The sequence below is a fragment of the Falco rusticolus genome, chromosome 5 (genome assembly GCF_015220075.1).
Source record: "Falco rusticolus isolate bFalRus1 chromosome 5, bFalRus1.pri, whole genome shotgun sequence".
NCBI classification, from domain to species: domain Eukaryota; kingdom Metazoa; phylum Chordata; class Aves; order Falconiformes; family Falconidae; genus Falco; species Falco rusticolus.
In genome coordinates, this window is record NC_051191.1 from 57,120,448 (window position 1) to 57,133,421 (window position 12,974).

General features: G+C 60.0%; 1 protein-coding gene across 1 annotated transcript; it reads left to right on the forward strand.

Annotated features, from left to right (window-relative positions):
* Positions 1-1,851: 1,851 nt before the first annotated feature.
* NPTXR (neuronal pentraxin receptor) lies at positions 1,852-12,730 on the forward strand. The gene is made up of 5 exons (XM_037389056.1): positions 1,852-2,667; positions 9,451-9,673; positions 9,816-10,060; positions 10,384-10,563; positions 10,980-12,730. The coding sequence occupies exons 1-5, from the start codon at positions 2,095-2,097 to the stop codon at positions 11,202-11,204; spliced, it is 1,446 nt and encodes a 481-aa protein (XP_037244953.1). The 5' UTR covers positions 1,852-2,094; the 3' UTR covers positions 11,205-12,730.
* The last annotated feature ends 244 nt before the right edge of the window (positions 12,731-12,974 follow it).

Here is a 12,974-nt window from a genome sequence, read left to right on the forward strand (position 1 = left end):
TCCGGGAAGAAGTTGTGGTCCCTGCCGAGGGAGAGGTCAGGACCCCAGGAGTGGTCAGCCCTGCCCTGTTGCAGCACCCAACTCTTCCACCTCCCAGCTTAGGCGAGTGGGTCAGGGCTGGTGTAGAGGGGCTCACCCACCCTGCGCGCTGCCACAGCGGCATCAGCCAGAGGGATAAACCTTGCCACCAATATCCTGGAGCCTCTGGCAATAAAATCTGGATGGCTGAGCCAGTGTGAATTTCCTAGCACAGTGTCACTTCCCCCAGCCTGGGACCTGAAGAGCCTCATGGAAGCATATGGCATTTTTGTCACAAGGTTGCAGGTGAAGAACACCCTATCCCACCCTGGAAGAACACCCTATCCCACCCTGATCTGCAGGCTATGGGGTAGGGTAGGCTGCTCCAGCACCCACATGGGTTCATTTCCAATCCATTCCTGCCTGGCTCACAGGGGTGAGCATGCTGCAGGCAGGGGGTGATGCAGCGGGGGTGCAATCCCCTGCCACCGCTAGGAAGGGGCAGGTTGGAGGCAGGTGGCCTCCCTTTGTTCCACGGGGTGCAGGCTTCCATTTTCCTTGCATCCTGCACCTGCATCTGCACCCACATCCCTGCACACCAAGCACTCACCTGCCTGCAGTGTTGACTGGCCTCACCCCCACAGCGTGATGCCTGTCACTGATCTTTCTCCACATCTGCCTTTCTTGCCCCGGTCCATGCCCACCTCCATTTTCTCTCTCATGGTTCCCTTCATATCTCTCTCTTCCTTAAACCACCCCATCCAACTTCCTCCTGTCCTCCCTGTAGCCACCTAGCACCAAGTCAGGGAAGGACTCTTGCTGGCTCCAAGGTGAGGATTTTGGGGGGCTGGGGTGCAATGCAGTTTGTGGGGAGAGAGGGTGCCCATGCCCCACCGGCATCCTGCTCCCTGCTTGTGGGAAGCTGAGTTTGAGGAGCCTTTGTAGCTTTGGCTCCCTCGCTAGAATACTCAAATGTGCCTGGCGGGGAGAAGATGTAATCTTTACTGGTGTTTCATATCCAGCACTGGAGCTGTTTTTAAACACACATGCCACTGCTTCCCTGCTGGCTAGGATGGATTTCCTGCCATTTCGGAGCAGAGCTTCAAATCAGTTTTGTTTGCTCTTCCTCCACTGCTCCTCTTTGCTGGGCTGGCCGGGATAGCTGAGCCCCCGGCGTGCCCGGGGCACGGAGAGCGCACGGCTCGGCTCGTGGTGGATGGGCGAGCACACTGTTGGAGCAAGGAGAGAGTGGGTGTCTGAAGTATCATCTTTATGAGTGGTTTAGGGTAAAGCATTGGAAGGGGAAGATTCGGTTTAGGTATGTATTTCCCAAATGGATGGCGTGGGCTTGCAGGGCAGAGGGTGAGGCATCCACTCTGTGCAACAGTCGAGTCTGGGGTGGGAGAGCAAGACAGCCGCCCGGCCGCCCTCCCGGAGGAGGCATTTCCAAGAGCCGTAAGGCTGCCGGTTGGATTTTTAGGAGAAGGTCAAGGAGGGAAAGGCCCGCCAGCAGCCTGAAAGCCACTCCCGAGGGACACCTGATTGCGGGGTGTTGACCCTCAGGGTAACTAGGGGATCCTGAGGAATTCCAGCCTGAGCATCTCGCAGGGGAAGGTCCTCCCTTGGGCTGTCCCGGCGGAGCATCCCCTGGCTGGAGGCTCCCGCCGGGCCGATTTCAGCGAGCCCCGGGTTCAGGCTGCCCCCGCCTCCGGTGCTCCCGAGCCGCCCCCGCTCCGCCCGGCCCCTCGCACCTGCGGCCCGGGCCGAGCCGCGCAGGGGTCGCTGCGAGGGGCCGGGCCGGGGCCGCACGGCCGAGCCGGGGCCGGGGCGGGGGCGGCGGCGGCGGCGGGGGCGGTGCGGGGAGCGCGGCGCCGCCCGGCACATATAAGCGCGGCGCGCCGGGGCCCCGGCGCCGGTGTTGCTGCCGGTACCGTTCTTCCTCGCCGGCTCCCTCCGGGCCGCCGCCCGCCATCCCTCCGTCCCTCCCCGCCCGCTTTGTTTTCTCGCCGTCCGCGGGCTCGGGCCCCCCACGCCGCTGCCACCCTGAAGTTTCTGGCGGTGCTGCTGGCGGCGGGCATGCTGGCTTTCCTGGGGGCCATCATCTGCATCATCGCCAGCGTCCACCCGGCCGGTACCGCCGCGCCCGCCGCCGCTGCCGCCGACAATGACTCGGCCGCCGCCGCCCTCCTGCCCGCCGCCGACAAGGGGCTGGGAGCGCTGCACGGCCCCGCCGAGGCTCTGGCCAGCGCCGGGCCGCGTCTGCCGGGGGGGCCGCCGCCGCCGCTCTTCAGCCGCTTCGTCTGCACGCCGCTGAGCGCCGAGTGCCCGGCCACCGGCACCGGCCCCGCCGCCGCCGCCGGCCCCGAGGAGCTGCTGGCGCTCCGCAGCGCGGCGGCCCAGCTGCGCCGCACGGCGCTGGAGCAGAAGGAGCGGATCCGCATGGACCAGGAGACCATCCGGGAGCTCACCGGCAAGCTCAGCCGCTGCGAGGGCGGCCTGCGGACCCCTCCCGCCGCCGCCCCCCCCGCCGCCGGGCTCCGCGCCGCCCCGCGTCCCGGTACCATGGGCCACCCCCCTGCCGAGCCGCCCGCCGTGCGGGAGCTGGAGGAGGCCGTCCGCACCCTCCAGGACCGCATCGACCGGATCGAGGTGCGAGGGCTGCTCCCGGGGCTCGGGGAGGGGTGCTCCGGGGGGAGGATGCTCCCGGGACTGGCGGGGGGATGCTCCCACGCGTGCCGTTCCCCGGGCCTGCAGCCACACACACCCTGGACCAGCTCATCCCCCCTGCGAGGCTTGGGGAAGGCTGTCCTTGTCCCACTCCTCCTGGAGGTCTCGGCCCCGTTCTCTTCCCTCTGTGCAGGGTGGTCCCAAGGAGCAGGGCTGCCCTGCTTCACACACACCCCCTCCCCACCCCGTCCGCACCCATGTAGGGCACCCCGCTTGCCTCCCAGCACCTGCCAAGGCCCCCACTGGAGCAGGCCGTCAGCTCTGAGCCAGGTCCTGCCCTTTAGCAGAAAGGCAAACCCCATCCGATGCCGTGATGCCATCGCAGGTTTGAGTGGGACTTCTCACAAACTGAAGCGCAGTGTCACCCGCTGCAAGCCAGCACCCCTTCCCTGCACGGTTCATAGGAGCTGTGGAGAGAAGGGGGCAGCTGGAGCCGCTTGCTGTGCCCGCCTCTGTGGCATCGGGCTGTTGGTACTTGGGCTGCGGACCCCTTGTCCCCACTCTGTAGCAGCTGTGCAGTGTGTGCCCAGCAGGCTCGGCCCTGGCCCGGCTGCAAGCTAGAAGCGCTGTCGGCTCTGCCGCGGTGCCTGTGATGGGGCCGATGACAGTATGTGTGTGTGTCCGTTTATTTGGGTTGATGTGGGCTCAGCGGTTGCACAGACCTTGGCAGACGTTGCAGGACACAGCCAGGGCAATAGTTTGGGGACATGATTGCTGCCAGAGGGGTTGTCTGGTTTCCTTAGGGGAGATGCTCCAGATGCCCCATTTTTTCTGGGGGTTATGTTATCCCCTGAGGTCTGCTGGGGGCCAGAGCCACCTGTAAGGAGCCTCCAGCAAGTTCTCAACCTCCCGTTTGGGTCCCTGTTGCCCTCTCCACTCCTCCCCAGAGTGCAGAACTGGGAGCAGGGGGTCAGGCAGCACCCCATGGGCGTCCCTTTCCCCAGCTTTGCCCTTCTGCCCTCCTCACTACAGCCACATGGGTGCAGTAGCAGCAGGTCACAGGTGGATAATTCAGAGCCACTAAGGTCACGGGCTCAGAAATGAGACTGGGAGAGAATTATTGTAGAGGATGGAGATATGGGCAGGGACAGAAAGATGAGGAAAGGCAAGTAAACACACACACGGGAGGGAAAAGAGCTGGAGACCAGCTACAGAGGATGCACCTGTGAGCTGCCAGGGTAATACACACATGCACAAAAACAAACACAGAAGGATACCAGATGTGTGCAGAGAGAGGGGGACATGCAGCTCAGCTGAGCATGATGCCCAGAGCCCAATGCAGCCAAAGGGAGGGACAGAGGCACCCTGAACCCCCCCTGCAGCCCCAAACAAATGGATTCCCACAAGTGGGATAACACAACCGGGCTAAGACATGCACATGCAGACAGCAGATAGGCTCACCCAGAAATAAAGGGGGAAAAAATAAGCCCCTGTACATGCATACTTGTGTGTGCATGAGGACCAGGCAATACTCAGCGGGACAGTACCCAAGCACATCAGTTTGAATCTTGGGGAGCATCAGTCCTTTAGCTGCTCTCTGGCCACGTTCTCCCCCTTCTCCAAGGGGCAGCATCACCCATGAGCTGCCCTGGCCCCTCTCCTGGGTTTTCTGGCAATGGCAGGAGGTTTGGGGTAGGGAATGGTGAAGCTCACAAGACCCAGAGCAGGCTCTCACGTGTGCCCAGGGAGCCTGAAGCAATGCTGGGTCAAGGCTTAGGCTCACGCACATGCTTACTGATGAGGAAGCCAAGTGGCACATTGCCAGAAATGTTTCCTTTTGCACTGCCAGTGTCTCAAGGGTACCCGGCAGGGCGGGCTGAGCCGCAGGGCACTGTATCTCCTCTGCGAACTGAGGAAATAAGGCAGCATGTCGCAGGTGGGCTGGACTTTGGCTGACCTGGCTCCAGGCAGCTCTAATGTATCACCTGGGATGGCCTGGTGAGAGCCACAGCCCAGCCAGCCGAGCCCTAGTGTCACACCTTGGCTGTGCGGTGATGGTTGCCTGTGGCCTCCCTCCCCGGCTTGCTTTGCTTTTTGTACTCTGGGAGGTACCTGTGCCTCTCCATCCTGCATAGCTCCATCCATTGGCCCCAGGAACCTTCCTGGGGTACCACATGGCATGGTGGGCACCCCCAGCCCCTGCAGCTCTCCTAAAGGGTGACAGTGATCACCCCGAAAGGTGACCTGGTTGGGGACAGTCCCAGGGTGGCCACCGGTGTGCCAGAGGCTCTGCAAAACCCAGAGGGAGGAAAGGAGAGAAAATGCTGATGAAGCCCAGGGTGACCTAGTCTTGGGAGAGAGATGACACAAAGTGCTGTGGGCCCCCTCCCCAGGAAGGCTGGGTCCCAGGGCATCTCCCAGCAGATCTGCCAGCAGGGGTTACCACGGGAGGCTCTGGAGCCGGGATTGCGGGGAGGGGGCTGGTGGAAGATGGCTGATCTAATCCAATGATGTGCCAAAAACCCTATTAAATCATTTCATTCTTAATTTTGGTGGTGTGGCGGCAGGGTTTCCCAGGGAAGGGGGACACAGGGAGGGCCCCCACAGGCTCACTCTTTGTGCCCTGCCATTTCGGTGGGGACAGGCTAGTGCTGGCACAGCATTCACACCGGGTACCTTCCCTCACCTCCTCCTAGCCCCCTCAAGGCATCACTCGTCCTCCCCTTGTGTGCAGCAGCCTGGCTGGGCTTTTTCCTCCCAGTTTTGAAGGGTCTAGCCTGGCTCTCTACACATACGTCTGTACACTTGGGTGCATCTTGGTGAGCAGAGCCCGGGCCCCCAGGTGCTCCTTTTCCATACTTTCAATTACTGCTGCAAATGGAAATGGAGCAGTTTTGGAGCAGGGGGGGAATCACCTGGGCTGTGCCAGGTTGCACATGCCCCGCTCCTCCCCGTCATCCCTTGGAAGGGAGCGGGAGAGGGGACAGCCCAACAGGCTTTATGGGGGACCTGGCCCCAGCTGAATGTAACAGCCCGTTGGCTCCTTAGCCAGCATGTGGCTGTGCCGTTGTGACTGGCGACCCAGCTTCTGGCAGGAAACCTGCAGGTATGGGCATGGGAGTGGGAGCAAGCTGGTTGTCTCCCTCACACCTCCATCTCCGGCAGAGCAGGGATGGAGAGCCCCAAACTGTGGCAGCCCTGGGCTGCTAATAACATCTGAGGGGGACGGAATCAGCAGCGAGCTCTTCTCTCACGAGGAAGAGGAGGGAAAGGCTGACGCATGCCTGCTCATCCCCTGCCCTGGGCAGTCCTTCTCGGGGTTTAATGACCCCCAAAGCTCCTGCCTGGATCCAAAAGTGTCTGAAAAGGTGGCAGGGTCTGAAAAACCCCGGTGTGGTAGGTGTGCCATCCTGTGGCAGTGGCCATGGGAGAGCTGTGGGCAAGCTGGGACGATTTGAGGTTCCAGGAAAGGAAATGGGAATGCTATGTGCACGTGCTCAGCTCAGCATCATGATCTGTGGGATGTGCTGGGGCATCAACATGTGGTCCTGGCCACCCCATCTGAGCAGCTAAGGTGGGCACTTGCGTGCTGATGGCTGAGGGGGAGCATCGGGGCCCAGATTTGCTGGTGCATTAGTAAATGAGGCTCTGATCTCCTTACATAAATCAAAGTGCATTTGCCGACTGAGGGCTACAGCCTGAGTGAGCACACGCTGACGTGGCTGCCCCGGCCCTGCAGCCCCCTGCCCCCGCCTCCCCCTTTCCGCTCCCTTCCCCCACCGCCCCACCCGCTGACATTTAATGTGATTAATATTACCTGGCATCTTTCAATCTTTTTTTTTGGTGGCTGTGGTGGCCAAAAAGCATTGAGCGAGCCTCCCCCGCACCCACTGCCCACTCCCCTGCTGCCTGCACGGCAGCAGATGGGAAGCCGGGTGCCTGCTGAACAACCAGGGAGAAGGCGCTTCCCCTCCTCTCCCCTCCCCAAAGGTCACTGGTAGACAGCAGCTGCACATCTAGCAATAATTTTGCAAATAATTTGATTTGGGAGAAAGATACTCGAGTGGCAGCTCAGAGATGCGGAGGATGGTTAAGGGATGCAGCCCATCCCAGCACTGGGAGGATCACCTAGCACATCCCAGCGACATGGGTTTGTATGGGGAGGTCTGGTCTCCTGCCAGCCGTGGTCTGGCTCCTGGGGTGGGGATGGTGTCTGCTGGGACAATGCGGTGGCCCTCAAACTGCTGGAGGAGGGTACCAGCTGCATCCCTCGCCAGGAGGAACATGGAGCTGGCAGTGGTTCAGCCGACCACATGGGTCCAACTATCAGTGGCCTGGCTGCTGGGCTGGAAGGGCCAGGGAGAGCTGGAGAGAGAGATGGAGGGGGAAAAAGGAGGGGGGAAGGAACTGACCAAAAGGGGAGAGAGCATGTATGTGTGTGGAGGGGAGCAACCAGAGGAGATGCTTCGAAGCCAGAGAAATGAAAAAGCCATAGGGAAAAAAGTTACAGAGGGAAGAAAATAGCAGCAGGGAGAAAAGCAGGAGGAAGGAGAGGAAAAAAACCGCTCAGTCACTACTAAATAATGTAGTGCAGGCTATCAGGGGCTAGCGAGAGCGACAAAAGCTCCCAGCCTTTTCTTTTTTCGTCATTAACAGATGGAGCTGTGCATGAAAGCAGGGACGTAGGCTCCAAACCCGCAGCTCGAGCAATCAAAGCGTGCGGCAGACAGAAGCAAAGCGTGCCAGCCTCCACCACAGCCAGGCAGCCTGATGGGATGAGAAAAGCTCTCGGAGCCTGCAGGATGCAGACAAAGAGGCAAAGGCGACCCTATCCTACCTGCACTGCCCCCTGCCAACACAGCCAGCTCTGCTTGGATGTGAGCATGGGCAGCCCCGGGTGGGAATTATCCCTGCTGGGAGGATGAGAGTTAACCTTTCCACTCACCTTTCCTTCCTGCCATCCCTGCCCTGCCTTTCAGCCAGCTGCACCAGTGGGTCTCCAAGACCCACTCCCCCAAAAGTGCTCAAGCCCCTTCCCCGTTGTCTAAGCCCTCCCTGTTTTACAGAGACCAAAGGTAGGATGCCCTTTGCCAGGTGCTTTTCCCTTCCCAGAGAGGTTTTGTTCTCAGCGAGAGCATACTCAGCGGCACCGGAGCAAGCTGGCAGCGAGAGATGGTGTTTGATGAGGGCTGGCAGATGTCCCCTGTGCCACCTCACTTTCCTTGCTGAGTTTTGGTTGTCCACATTGATTTTCCTCACGTAACCTGTGGGTTTGCCCCAGCAGACCCCACTGGAGGCTCTTTCAGACCCTAGAGCATCACAGCCTCCCTCTTATTTGCAGCCTGAGTGTGTCGCTGCCCAGTGCGGGGCTGTTTGTGCTCACACTAACACCATCTCACTTTCCCTCTCGCTGCTAGCTTCTCCCTGCTGTTCCCATCTGCCAAGGTTGCATACTGCCTGGCCGAACCCAGCTTTCCTTCAGACTTCTTCTTTCCCCTGTGGTTCATGATGGATAGCAAAGATAGGTGGTGACATCGGTGGGCTTTCTCCCCTTCACCTTTGTATGCATGATCATCAGGTCCTGTCCATCCTGGAAAAATGGGATATAGGGAAGAAGAAAAAGTTGTAAGCCACAACCACAGATGAGCATGGTCACCTCCTCCAGGCCAGCTCCGAGGCTGGGAGGAGGCTTAGCCTGATCAGCAGGGATGGCATCACCCCATGTCCCACCAGCATAAGCTGTGTGAATGTCCAGGGCTGAAGCAGCTATGCAGACCCCCCTGGGTGCTTGAGCAGCCATGGTAAGCCCTGCCTTGGCCTTCGGTCTGGCAGAGGCTAAGGCAGGTTCACCATGGCCACTCTGGTACCTTCAGGAAGGTCTGGCAGCATGGAGAAGGTGGTCACCATCTTTCCAAGCTCATGGCAAAGAGCCTAACATCCCAAGGATATGGGGAAGGGAGAGGGCTTTTATTTCTGGAGAAACCCCAGAAGCATGGCAAAGGGCCACCTGCTCCCTTCCAGCCTGGTTTTCTTCCAGCTGGGATGGGATCTGGGATCTTTGCAGGATGCTGTAGCAGCTGGAAGCATCTTCATGAGGCGCTGGGGTTTGGATCAGCCAAGAAAAGAGTTTTGGTCTGTGTTTTAACCCTGATGGGACAAGACATGCTTGATGTCCCCAGGTGATGGGTCATGTCTCGAGGACCAGAGACATGACACCCTGGCCACTGGCCCCACTTCTCCGTGGCATCCTGATGGCCTGGGAAAGGCTGGCTTATGGAGAGCTACCTGGCCGACCTGGCATGTGTGCACACACCCCCGCACACCGGCTGAGCTGGGCTAAGAGGATTAAAGCCCCGTTATGTGATGTTAATGCACCGGCAGTGCGGAAGCAGCCTCACCAGCAGTGGGGAGGGGAGCTCCAAGCTCCTTTCCACATTGTTCCCACCTTGTGCGAGGCTGCCTGCAGGAGCAGAGCCAAGAGATGACCCAAGTGCTCCTGTGTCCCATCACTGCTCTGTCTCTGAAGTGGCAGAAAGTCATTAAGAACAACCAAGCTTCATTTTGCAGTAACAAACTCAGGGGAGGCTCTGAGAGGGGAGAGTCAAAGTCACATGGAGGCTCTTGGAGATATGGGGTTGTGGTTGATGCACTCCCTGTGGTAGTGCAAGCTGGATGTGTCCTTATTTAACCTCTTACAGTGACACTGTGCTGATTTTTCTCTTTCCTCCCTCCTTTCCCTTTCGTCATGCCTGCTGCTGAGTGCAGCAGGAGCTGCCACCCCGCACCAACGGCTCGGCACCCACTGCCCCAGCGCTCACTCGCGATGCCCTCCACACCAAGATGGAGCAGCTGGAGGAGCAGCTCCTCTCCAAGATCCTGACTTTGCAGAAGGAGCGCCAGGCCGCCAGCACTGACCGCAGCCAGCAGCAGCACGACATCGAGAAGGAACTGAATTCCCTCCAGAACCGGGTGACAGAGCTGGAGCATGGTGAGTCCTGCCCGGTGGAGATGGAGGTGGTGCAGGGGGTCCCTACCCCCAGATGCATCTCCAGGAGAGCCCCAGGACAGGCTGCCCTCATCCCAATGATGGGTGCTGACCCTCCTCTCTCCTCCCTATCCTTGGCATGTAGGACCACCAGGCTACAGCCCTCCCGATGCCTTCAAGGTGACCATCCCAGTGCAGAATAACTACATGTATGCCCGCATGAAGAAGAGCCTGCCTGAGCTCTACGCCTTCACCATCTGCATGTGGCTGAAGTCCAAGGCCCTGGCAGGGCTTGGCACCCCTTTCTCCTACTCTGTCCCAAGCCAAGCCAATGAGATCGTGCTGCTGGAGTGGGGCAGCAACCCCCTGGAGCTGCTCATCAATGACAAGGTCAGCCCAGCCACAGGAGGGGCAAGAGGGAAGCCCCTGCCCTCATCTCCCCTGCTTCAGCCCCCCATGGAAATGATGCTCCTGGGGGTACTGATGTAGGGGAGCTGGGAGGAAGGGATTGGGAGGGAAGGGGGAGGCAGGAGGATGGGGAGGATGGCACGTTGTGGTGGGATTTGAGAGGGAGAAGCAGCACATTGGGATGTCTGTAGAATTTGGGGTGCCACTGCTTTGGGGGCACACTTCTTGCTCTGCAAGGGGCTGGAGAGACACTGGGGTCCCCCAGCATTTGCACCGAGTGCCGGGCTCTTGCTCTTCTTTCCAAGGTTGCCCAGCTGCCACTGAGCCTGAAGGACAAGGCCTGGCACCATGTCTGTGTGGCATGGACCACCCGGGATGGCAAGTGGTCAGCGTACCAGGACGGTGAGCAGCGAGGTGCTGGTGAGAACCTGGCCTCCTGGCATGCCATCAAGCCCCAGGGTGTCGTCATCCTGGGCCAGGAGCAGGTAAGTGCCAGCACAACATTGAGAGCTGCTAGTTTGCATCGCTCCGTCATGAAGCCAGCTGGGGAGCAGGGGGCAGCCCCCAAATGGGGCAAGGGCTGGGGGTGGCATTGGCAGGACCATTCAGCATGGCGCATTGGCATCTTGGGCAAGGGGCAATCCTGCCTGCTCATCCCACCTCTGGGCAGGCCACGGACACTCACTGTCTTTTCCTCTTCCCTCTCCCTGTCCCTCTGTCCTCCATTTGCTCCCCGCCTTGTCATCTTGCATCTCCTCCATGCATCCATCCCCTCCAATCCTTGCTATTGGGCATCTTGCTCTGCTTCTCCCGATACTTCTCCCTCTCCCCTTGCCCACTGGATGCATGTTCCTTCTCCTGTCCCCATCCCCGTTCCATCACCTCTCTTGCTCTTTGCCAGGACACGCTGGGTGGCCGCTTTGATGCCACCCAGGCCTTCGTGGGGGAGCTGGCGCAGTTCAGTGTGTGGGACCACATGCTGGCACCAGCAGAGATCCTGGGCTTGGCCAACTGCACCTCCCACCTCCAAGGCAACGTGATCCAGTGGGACGACCAGGCGGTGGAGGTCTTTGGGGGTGCCAGCAAGGGGGACTTCGCTGCCTGTGAGGAAGGGAGGAAGGCATGAGCAGCCCCTCACCCGCTCTGCAGCGCCAAGGAGCCCAGTGGCAGCCCCGAAGCAGGGAGCCCCTTTCTCCCCTCCCAGACTACCAAGCCTCATCAGGGCGATGCTCAAGCCCCCCGCGCTGGTGTCCTGGGAGGGAGGGGTTCCCCTGGCATCCTCCTTCTTGTCCCCACGCTGGTGGCGCGGCTTGTCCCCCGTCCTGGCATGCCTTCCCCTGGGTGTTACCCTGCGACACTTCTGTTTCAGGAGGACACCACCATACCCACAGGTGTCTCTGGTACAGCGAGGCTCCCCACTTTGTCAGCCCCAATGAGTGGGAAGGAGACCTCCGTCTGCCCCAAGCACGGTCCAGCCTTAGCGGGATGCCAGCGTGTGCCCCTCCCCCTCCTCTCCCAAGCACATCCCCTTTCCCCGTTTATTTCTAGTGCCCCACTATCTGGTCTTGTGAGTCTGTACTCCAAATGAGCCCAAAGACTCGGCTGGGAGCATCTTCCCCTCTGGCCCCATTCCTTCTTCTCCTGTCACCCTGGTTTTCCCAGCACAGCCCCGAGGAGGCTGAGGGAAGATGGCAGAGGGTTGGCGAGACATTGCTCACCCTCCCTGTGCCCCTTCCCCTGCCTCTACTGCCTGTTTGGGCAGGACTGCCTAAGGGGAGACAGGCTTTCAAGGCAGAGGCAAGCAGAGCAAGCCCTCCCCTCCCAAGCTGGGGGGGTCGGTTGGCCACCAAGGGAATGGGGAGAAGGGGCAAAGCATCTCGTCCATCCCTGGCTGAGGGGGAAAGAGTGCAGCACTGCCATTAAAGGGAACAAAATCAAGCAAAAAAAAAAAAAAAAAAAAAAGAGACAGAGGATGATGGTGGCCAGAGGAGCCTTGCTGCCCATCCCTGGCCTTTTGCATGCTGGGTTGGGCTGCTGCCCTTGCCTCCACCTGGCTCCCCTGCTTTGAGCTGCTCCTGGCCAAGGACAGGGCTGCTGCCAGCCTTGGAACTGGAGGGGTGATGGAGTGGGCTAGTATTTTCCCCATGGAGTGCCTGAGAATACACTGTTTCCATGCCGCATGGTCACCAATGTCTCAATACATGTGTGTGTGCACACGTGTATGTGTCCAGGGGGGAGAGGGTTATTTCGGGGGTTTCATGGTTGCTCAGCCCAGTGTCCAGCTTCCAGTGCTCCCCTGCGACCCCAAGTCCTACTTCGTGCTTTCAGCAACAGCTGCTCCTGCACCAGGGGGAGGTGAAGCAGGCAGAGGGGACAGCCCTGCCACCCGCATCACCCCCCCGCAGGGTCCCCGCCGGCAGTGGGGCAGCTCAGCCCACTGCGGGGGGATGCGTGGGGGCAGGGCGCAGCCCTCGTGCCAAGTGGGAAACACTGTGACCTTCATGCACCCCGCCGAGTTGTCCCCTCTTCCTTGCTCGCTCACGCGCTTTCTCTAATGCACGTTTGTGAAAGGAGCCCCTGATGCGCACCCATGTTGGGGCATTTCTTTTGTAAAGTTGATCGTGAACAATAAACGTGACATTTTCTGTTCAAGCCTCCTGTGGGGTGTGAGGTCACTGCAGGGACAGAGGGGACCAGCCAGCCCAAGCCGAGGTGTCCTTCCCCGGGATGCTTAGGGTGGCATCCCTGGAGGGAGGTGGACAGGCCCGCAGCTGCATAGCTGGCATTACAGAAATATCATCGCGAGAGGCTGGGTAGCATTGCCCTGGGGGGGTCATGGTGGTGTCACAGTCACAGTTTGGGCACCTCTCATCTGCCCTGTGGTGGAGCAGCATGG